General features: G+C 43.2%; 1 protein-coding gene across 2 annotated transcripts in view; it reads left to right on the top strand.

Annotated features, from left to right (window-relative positions):
- The first annotated feature begins 17 nt into the window (after positions 1 to 17).
- Positions 18 to 10259, top strand: part of nebl (nebulette) — a 41040-nt gene continuing 30798 nt past the window's right edge. The window contains exons 1-2 of one of the 2 annotated variants that reach the window (XM_060044530.1): positions 18 to 559; positions 1338 to 1432. In XM_060044530.1, the coding sequence (XP_059900513.1) occupies positions 491 to 559; positions 1338 to 1432 (164 nt within the window). In that variant the 5' untranslated portion in view covers positions 18 to 490. The remainder of the gene's footprint in view (positions 560 to 1337; positions 1433 to 10259) is intronic. The other variant, XM_060044531.1, reaches the window with a different exon arrangement.

Below are 10259 nucleotides of genomic sequence, written 5' to 3'. Positions count from 1 at the left end.
CGCTTAGAGCCCTCGTTACATTTTTGGAACGTGGGTGGATGCGAACGCCGCTCGGTGCATTAACAACACGTCTTAAAACGTCTTAAAACGTCCTAAAACGAGCCAGGAAGCTGGAGTTGGTCTCCTCAGTCAGCTGCGCCTCCTCGGGATGTTGACATTATCGAGCACAGCCTGTAGGGTCCAAACGGGACAGGCGCACTTTGCAAACCGGTCGCTCTCTGGACCCCAGCCTGCTGTGGATTTGAAGCTCGGTGTGTGAGTGTCTGTCTGTGTGTGCGTGTGCGTGTGTGTGTGTGTGTGTGTGTGCGTGTGTGTGTGTGTGTGTGTGTGTTTGCGTTTGTGTTTGTGTGTGTGAGTGTGCGTGTGTGTTTGTGCGTGTCATAGCCGGGGCAGCAAGCCAGCCCCTAATTGCGATTCGGACAACAAGCGTTGGAGATATCTTTCAAACGGAATACTTTGAGGAACCCAAGAGAGAACCGGGACAGGGAACATGAACCCGCCTTGTGCGCGCTGCGGGAAGGTGGTGTACCCCACGGAGAGAGTGAACTGTCTGGACAAGGTGAGATGATGCTGCGGAACAACACGCACGGCTACAAACGGGCTGCACATACGTCAGCCAAACACGGATCTTAGGTTATTTGAAGGGATGACAATAAGTTGTTGGTCGCGTAAAAAAGAAATCAACAACTTGAGTTCTTCTATACCAAGGAGTGTGTCATAAAGAGCATGGATCGTCTACATGGGAACCAAGCATGCATGAATGTTTAGCGTGATATGACTTTGTTTTGTCAATTCAACCTGGCGACGATTATTCGCTTACATGTTCCGCACATGTTCCGCACCAAAATCATCATCGCTTCTTATTTCTTCAGTCTTAAACGTATTTATTATATGCATTAGAAATGATGTCCCAAATTGATAGTGCGGTGTAGGCTAATTTGTTTGGCAGTAAGGCTGTCGCCAGGCATCAGGTGACAAAAAAGGCAATATCATCTAGACTGGTCCACAGTTTCCAAAGAGAACTACTGATATAGCTATAACCCTAACATTGTATTTAATTACATGTATCAGCCAGGAACTGCTGCCTTTCATTTAGGTCAATATTTTAAGCAATCTTTGAAAGTAGATTGTATACTTTTACAATTCTTGGCGCTCATCCATAGTTACATATTCATAACATGGGTCTAAATCACCCGATCATTTTCACATATCCGGTGTTGAGCATAACCATGTTGGGTATCAATAGAGTTACATAACTTAGTGTGTTGAATGTGTAGGCCCGCGAGAGTTGGAGGGTTTACTCATCAACATATTAATTTTTTCTTCTGTGTGGGCAGAACTGGCATAAAGGGTGTTTCCACTGCGAGGTTTGCAAGATGACCCTGAATATGAAGAATTACAAAGGTTACGACAAGACGCCCTACTGCAACGCGTGAGTAGTCTTAATTAATCTCTCTCTCTCTCTCTCTCTCTCTCTCTCTCTCTCTCTCTCTCTCTCTCTCTCTCTCTCTCTCTCTCTCTCTCTCTCTCTCTCTCTCTCTCTCTCTCTCTCTCTCTCTCTCTCTCTCTCTCTCTCTCTCTCTCTCTCTCTCTCAGCTTCAGGTCTTTGTGTGTGCCAGGACAAAGGTCAAGTAGTCCTGCAGCAGTAGAAAGCATTGATAATACTGAACCCCGTTCTTTCTTTTAAAATAAAATAAACACATATATCACTTATCCCATTGGCATGTTTATCTAAAATACAATCAATAGGCTACACCCAGTTGCTCCATCTCTGGTAACCCATTAGCTCTGTAGTATTGTACACTTAAATACAAGCACTCATGTCCCTATGGACTCTTTACACTGCCTTCAACATGGCTGTCTTCTACCCCTTCCTGTTCTGTGTGGTGCATTTGACCCTTCTTCCTGACCCCCTCCATTCACCCCGCCATGTTATATACCCCATCCTATATATTCCATCAATCCATCACACACCTCTCTATTTTACTCCTCTATTATCTCTCTTCCACCACCTCTCTATCATCCATGAACTCGTGGCCTGGCCCACGACTGTGCTACCCACATAAGGGATATGATTTACAGCTACCCAGGTTCGAGTCCCAACTGTGGTCCCCTGCTACATGTCATTCCCTCTCTCTGTTGTTTCTCTTTCTTCGGACAAATGTACGACTTCCATGTAAATGTCACCTTGGATAAAAGCGTCTGCTAAATGCCCTGAATGTAAAATGTAAATGTAATATATTTAAATTAGTATACTTGTAGTGGTAGTACCAGTACTCGTTTTGTGTTAAAGAGCATTTTGGAAATGACCAGGTGAATAAATCTATCTGGCGATTTCCTCTGTTCTATGGAGAACATTGTCACTGAGTGAACAAGGGAGTCAAAATGATTACATTCAGGCTTCTCTGGGCACTGGATCCAACACGCGACCCGGCCTACTGCATCCCAGTGTCTGTTTACATGAGTACAGGGTCAAATAAGGTCAATGCCATGAAGCCATGACCTTATACCCTTCATGTTTTCCCAATGATGTTGTTTGATATAAAATGTTGTCCATGCAGGGTCAAGGGCTCTCAATAGTGTGTTTCATAGCAAAAGTAAAGCAAAAAAAAAAAAATTATGCAAAAGATGCATGTCATCTTTTTGTTTCATGTGGCAAATCAAGCACCATTCCATCACTGAAATATGGCAAATGTTGTTCTCTCGTGTTACTTGAGCGTGATTCCTCCTTGAGGTTTTCTTAGCAAGCCTCCCTGTACTGCTCACTGACTGACTTAACCTGCACCTTATTAAAGGTTGTTGGTCACGAGCTGGCAAACAATGGTCGTCATGGCAACACTACCAAGCGATGATCACCGTGACAACTAAACAACGCCAACCTTAGTATTGTAGGTGTTCCACTCACTGGGCATATCGGTGTCCCAAGCATTTAACTCTTTCATATATTCTACTTTTAAAATGGATCAATGGATCAAGGATCAATAATCTAACATAAAAAATTGTAGCTAATTGCTGCTCATGTGATTGAGTCGTAGAAGTAACATATTGGTACTGATAACAAAATGAATACTTATTATGTCCTTCATGATGAGTTTTGGCTGGCTTGGTTAGGGTGAGTACTAGCTTTTTCCTGCAGACAAAGTCCTGCAGACAAAGCCGTACTACAAAACCGAATACAAAAGTAGTGCAACAAGCAAGCAAGCAAAAATAAGTGAACCCATGCAGAATGAGAATAGTCTCCATTTTTGCCATTCTTCTTTCTGGGCATTCCACAGGCCGGGGCCCCTAACCATTTAATCCTGATCTTTCAGCCGGGCTCCAGGCTATAGAGGTGCCAGCTAGGCTCTGCTAGGGGACAACACACCCACACAAACGTAAGGATGATGAAAGGTCTCCCATCAAAGGAAATGCCTATCAGCCCTGACCGATGGAATGAGTGAACAGAAGGCTGGATAGTGGTTAAGGTGTTTCACTCATGTCCAGTAGCGACAATTAAATTTGCTTTGGATACAAATGGCTAAATAACTAGATTGTCTCAAAGTATTCGATAGTCTACGGTCAAATATCAAGTAGACTGAAACTGGTGGAAATCTTTTTCCTGCCTTGCTGGGGATTCAGTTGTCCCATTTTGTGATAGGTTGTGCTGAGGCTTGAGTGGAGGAATATGGGGGCATGGGAGAGTTCTAAACTACCTGGTAATATTCCCAGTATTCTTGGAAATGTTCAGTCAACCGTTACAAACGTGAGAGTGCTGATCAGGAAGGGTTTTTAACTCCAACCAGAGACAAGACATAAGCTAATATAAGTAGTACACATAGGTACACAAACACACCCCCCCCCACACACACACACACACACACGCATGCACGCACATGAGCACCTGCAGAGATACACACACTTGCATGCACAGACACATGAATGCACGCGCGCACGCACACACACTAACTTCTTGAGTTGGTCATGGGACCTCTGTGACTGGCGATGGATACAACAGTTGATATGCGATGTGTGTCTGACCTCTTTCACGTAACCCCAGTAACCATGGCAATCGCGTAACCCCCCCCCCCCCCCTGCCCAGAACCACGTGGACACCAGAACACACAACATGATCACGTCACAACATGGCACGGTTACCACGGCAGTTGATTGCTGAGGAGAGGGGTATTGTCACAGTTAGCGGGTGGCAGTCAGGCAGGCAGGTAGGACCGAATAGCAGACAGTTCAGGTAAAGGATAATTTATTAACGCAAAAGGCAAGGAACACAGAGAACACAGGTGACGCAGGTAACACAGGGAACACGGGGAACACCGGGAACACCGGGAACACACAGGACCCAACTCACCACAAACTACAATGATCCGACAAGGAACAAAGGAAAGACAAGGGCTTAAATACTAAACACAGGGCATGCAACGAGTAACAGCTGAAACACATTAGGGGAGGGAGCAGTAATCACACAGGAGGGAAACTTGACCAGACATGGGGAGAAACAAGACACTACCAAAGTAAAACAGGAAACACACCAAAACAAGACAAGGAAACAGACAGACCATGACAGGTATACTCAATTGATGGGAACATTATGGGATGGTTGACAAAGAGCACAGGATGCTGCTTAACAAGCATCTCCCATCCTCCTCGCTTGAATTAGCCAAGTGAGCCTAGTGTAAATCGTGATTAATAACACAGACATTAGTCAAATATAGCAGAACGCTCATCTTATTTATTCATCGAGGCTCATCAGAATATCTACAACGTCCCTTTTCTTTCCCTTCTCTATTTAACGGTTGCCTTTTTTTCTGAGCGTGTGAATGTGTGTTAGTGAATTTAAAGTGCCTGGCTAATACACTCCACTGAGAAGTGTGGGGAGGCTGGATGAGTTATGTAATGCTGCAGCCCACACAGAAGAGCCCTCTCCCTTCCACTGTGCTCGGCACTGGAGAGCAGATGGAGGTACCGGCAAGGCTGTGCATTCATAGGGCTCTGGCCACACGACAATGCTAATAATAGTATACTGCCATATATACGACCATACATATTTCAATAGTAATAAAATTATTAGGTTCTGAAATCTATTTGCAATCTATGTTACGCTTTGTAAACTATGACCTGGGGCCATTTATTCTTATCTTACCCATAAAATAACATTCTGTGTGTGTGTGTGTGTGTGTGTGTGTGTGTGTGTGTGTGTGTGTGTGTGTGTGTGTGTGTGTGTGTGTGTGTGTGCGAGAGAGAGAGAGAGAGAGAGAGAGAGAGAGAGAGAGAGAGAGAGAGAGAGAGAGAGAGAGAGAGAGAGAGAGAGAGAGAGAGAGAGAGAGAGAGAGAGAGAGAGAGAGAGAGAGAGAGAGAGAGAGAGAGAGAGAGGCGCTGGCTGGCTGGCTGGCTGGCTGGCTGGCTGGCTGGCTGGCTGGCTGGCTGGCTGGCTGGCTGGCTGGCTGGCTGGCTGTTCAATGTTAGCCCTTGTTCATAGTGTATAAGGACAGATTTGAGTGTATGCTTACTTTTTACTTCATAAAGAAGTAAGCATATCAACTAAATTGGATTGGCCTATTTGCTCGGATCTAGTTGGCATAAACCCAGGGTTTCTAAAGCAAGCTTTGGATTTTAGTGTTGTTTTATAGATTTGAATGATGTTTGAAAATACATCTTAAAGATATATGTGCACCAATAAATCAGAGACCAATACACGGCTGCATCCGAATACTTAGTACATACTATTTCTGTCCAGTGTCTACTACTTGACCATACTACACTTGACTGTGGAGTACGGTCTACAGCTATGCGTAGAACGCCTCCGAACGCTTCCGAACACCGCCGAAACTCCACCGGATGTTTGGAGATGACGTATCTCCCCCCAGATGACGGAAACGTCTTCCGTACTACAGAATGCGTACTGAGTATTCGGACGCGCTATATTTTTCGCATACTACAAAATGCATTCTATATAGTATGCAAGTATGAGTATTCGGATGCAGCCATAGTCATTGGTCTCGATAGTGCATAAACATTATCCTGTCCTGCACTCAAAAAATAGTACTTAGCATTGTCTAGCTTTTTGCTTGGCACTTGTTTATAATAATAATAATAATAATAATACATTTAATTTAGAGGCGCCTTTCAAGACACCCAAGGTCACCTTACAGAGCATATAGTCATCATTCAAAACTATGTAAAACAGACTAGGAATAAAAGGAAAACAGAGGTTAATAACACTCAAAGACGCCTAAAGTGAAGGGGGGACCTCACTAACCACCACCAATATGTAGCACCCACTTGGGTGATGCACGGCAGCCAATCGGTGCCAGAACGCTCACTACACACCAGCTTGAGGTGGAGAGTTAGGGATGAGGTGGAGAGTGAGTGAAAAGAACATATTTAAACACTATCGACCATATTTAAACACTGTCGATCACATTTAAACAATATCGACCACATGTAAACCCTATCGACCACAGGTAAACACTATCGCCCACATTTAAACACTATAACAATCATCATAGCAGTGTTTGCACGTGTTGTGTGGGGATTCAGCGCCCCCTACTACGCCCCTTATATGAACATCTTTACTGTACTGACAGTGATATATTGTCGTTTCTCTTTCTTCTGACAAATATACTTATTGTAACTCGTTTTGGTTAAAATATAAATGTATAAATGTAATGTCTTTCAGATAATCAAAGTAATAAGATCCTCCTTAAAAAAACATGCATGTTGACACACGCACGTACACACACAAACACACACACACACACACACACACACACACACACACAGAAAAACACACAAAATATGAATTCATACAAATACTCTTTCTTCTTCCTACTAGTCCCTCGCTCGCCCTGCCTCTCTCCACTCCTCCCTCTTCTCTGTCCCTCTGATGTGGAGAGTGTATTATGATTGTGAAGAGTCTGCTGCTCATCGTCCAATCAGGGCTTTGATCGTCCTGCCAGGTTGCTTTCATCCATCAACTGATCATTGCCTCAATTAAACTCTGTGCCTCGTGCTTCTTTATCATGCAAGGTTCCTTTGTGCTCCTCCACACACACACAAACATACACACACACACACATGCGCACGTGCACGCACATGCACACACACACACACACACACACACACACACACACACACACACACACACACACACACACACATGCAGATACACACACACATGCATACACACACACACACACACACACACACACACACACACACACACACACACACACACATATGCCCGCACGCACGCACACACAAATGTACATTTGCATGTGTGCGGGCACGGACACACACACACAAACACACATGCCTGAAGGTGTGCTTATGCAGTATGTGTGATGTAAAAGCAGGTCAGTAATGATGACAGAGCTGGTTAGCGTAAAATCTAGCGACTGGAGAGTGAACTGTTCTGAATAAATAATTTGTAAGATTGAGGTGTCAGCTGGCAAGAATGCTACAAGTCATGAACAGATCTACAGGTAACAATAAAGCATGTTGCACAGTTTACCAATGTCTTGCTGCAGCATGTTTCAGCCAGAAAGCTGCTGTACTGTGGTGAAAATGGAACCAGCCTTAAGCGCATCCATTTTCGTATTTCATAGCTATTTTTTTCATTTTAAGTTATGATGGTATTAAACAAAGGCGACGTTGGCTGGACTGTGCTTGTGTACACAGGCAACCACACACACACACACACACACACACACACACACACACACACACACACACACACACACACACACACACACACACACACACACACACACACACACACACACACACACACACACACACACACACAGACACTGTACAAACTACAACTGCACAGAAAACACAATAGGCCTACATTATAGGAAACTGCCTCAAGTGGTTGTTGACCTGCTTGTGACCCCGTGGTTTGATACGGTGAGATGCGTGTGTGGGCGCCTAGGCAGAGAGCTCCATCAGTTAAAACCTGCGTGGAAAACTCATCTTTACAGCAGCCTTGTCTGTCTTGCTCAGGGAAACACAGATAACACTACAACTTAAAGGTACCTGCTACCAAAATCAACCTAATCACAGGCTTTTGTACATTCTAAGGTGAAGTACCAGGGATGTAGACACCTTCAGCTGTCCATCCCAATGGAACAATGCGTCTCCTAAAACAGTTTGGTTTTTAGACAGCATGTCTACATGCACAAACCCATATTAACCAACACGGTTCTTCAAGAAATGGCGAATGCCGCTGAACTAAAGGTAATCAATGTAGACCTTTGCCAATTGGTATACGTTTTTATCATCTATTGTTAGCAACATAGTTAGTGTTAGCATTGCGACGATGGATCTTTCAATCAATGGTTGCTACTCCAATAATGACGTTAACCTACATGGTGAATTGCTGGTTATGTTTGTTCTTATAATAAACAACTAACCAGACATACGTTTTACAGGGGACTTTTGTCAGCCTCCTCCACTACCAAGCTAAAATTTTTAGATGAGATAAATATCGATATTTTTATATTGTGCACTGGTGCTTTTGGAGATGACTTGAATATAATTGTAGAATCTAAAGCATGAACTATTTCCGGAGCCTGCACTCTGACAATTAGCTGCCAGCTGGCAGTTACGGTTCTTAATCTTTGTATCTCTTGTTTGCGGGACTCTGTTTCTATGTCAAAGGTGTGATATGTAACATTTCCAGATTCAAATACCTATAAACTATTAGAGATATTTGATATATTTCTTCTACTTGTTTCCTTTCATTATCCCCATGGTTTTCAACAATGTTCAAACCATGAGAAATACGTAATTGTATTCAGGGTAACTGTCTGTTTCAATTGGTTGCATGTCAATGGCGTCATATGCCCTCTTCCCCCCAATTTCCGGGGAAACACACGGAAACAGTAATCAGGTAGAGGCCTAATTTATTGCTATGGCTCAGCCACTAAGCTAATTCAGTGTTTCTCACACTTAACTGGGGCGGTTCATTATAGGGCTGGGCGATTAATCAAATTTTGATTGCGATTTAAATGTTAGCGTCAAACGATCAGAAAGTTAATATAATCGAGTTTTTCGATGTAACACTTTTGTTTAATTATTCTTTTATTTTTTTAATGATTTATAGAAAGGCAGATCAGCTGGACACATATCTGTATATCATTTTAGATTGGAACATTTTCTGTCTGACCATTTTGTTCTCGATACAACGTTTCTTTTGGAAGAGACATGGTGAATAAATACATCATGTTTTCAAACTCAAAAATAATCGTTTGAATAATCATGATTTCAATATTGATCAAAATAATGGTGATTACGATTTTTCCCATAATCGAGCAGCATTTAATTGTATCCATCCAAGAGAACGGTGCCATCTGCCATTGATAGGGTTTCCCATATAGATTTTTTGAATGGGTTAGACTTTATTTCATTGTAGAGCTATACGCACACCACTTTAATTCACATTGGCTCTCACCAAGACACTGACAATCGATCATATAGCTCCCCCCCTCCGCACACTCCGAAAAAAATATGATCAAGCTCTTGAGGAAGGATGTTTTTTGGATTTTCCCCACAGAGATTCACTGCTGCCCAAATTCATTAATAGAATCGAGATTGAAGGACTTCAATCTTGACGAGTTCTTGTGTGTAGGCGGTTTTCTATGGTGGGAATAACGATATTTTCCACAAATGTACACTTATGGAAAGTTATTTGAATCTGTATTATCTACAGTCTATTTAAATTCAGTTGAATCTGTATTATGTGCGTTACACCCACACCAGGGCTCCATTGGCAACGCAGTTCTTTACTTGCTTATCACTGTTGTAGAGCTGGTGAGATACACTTCTAAGCATTCATTTTAATCAATTGGGAACGTTTGGAACATAAGATGTCTCCGGTTTAATGCGGTTTAGTTAGGCTATTGTTAAGGGAAGGGTACTTGGTAATTTGCCTATTGTGTAGAAATATCTACAAAACGACGGCTCAAAACAGAGGAGTGCTCCTACACTGTCTCCTGGACAAAAGTGACAAATAAATGGCCTACCCTAGCCTCAGCCTGTTTGCCTGCACGGTTTCTTAGCTGTAGTTTCAAAACAGCCAGGGTTGCATGGTCAGCAACGTGAATATGCAAGTACTTCATGTTGTTGTGAAAGGCCACACAGCTGTAGAGATGGTGAGAACAAACAGCGTCACGACGGAACTGATAATCAAACACACATTTACAGCGAATGCGTCCATCCAGACACGCTGGTTGACCCGGGCCGGGGCGGGTCGGGTGGCGAGG

This window comes from Gadus macrocephalus, chromosome 23, assembly GCF_031168955.1.
Source record: "Gadus macrocephalus chromosome 23, ASM3116895v1".
Taxonomy (NCBI): domain Eukaryota; kingdom Metazoa; phylum Chordata; class Actinopteri; order Gadiformes; family Gadidae; genus Gadus; species Gadus macrocephalus.
Note: the sequence above shows the minus strand (reverse complement) of the source record. Positions and strands in the feature narration are given on the sequence as shown.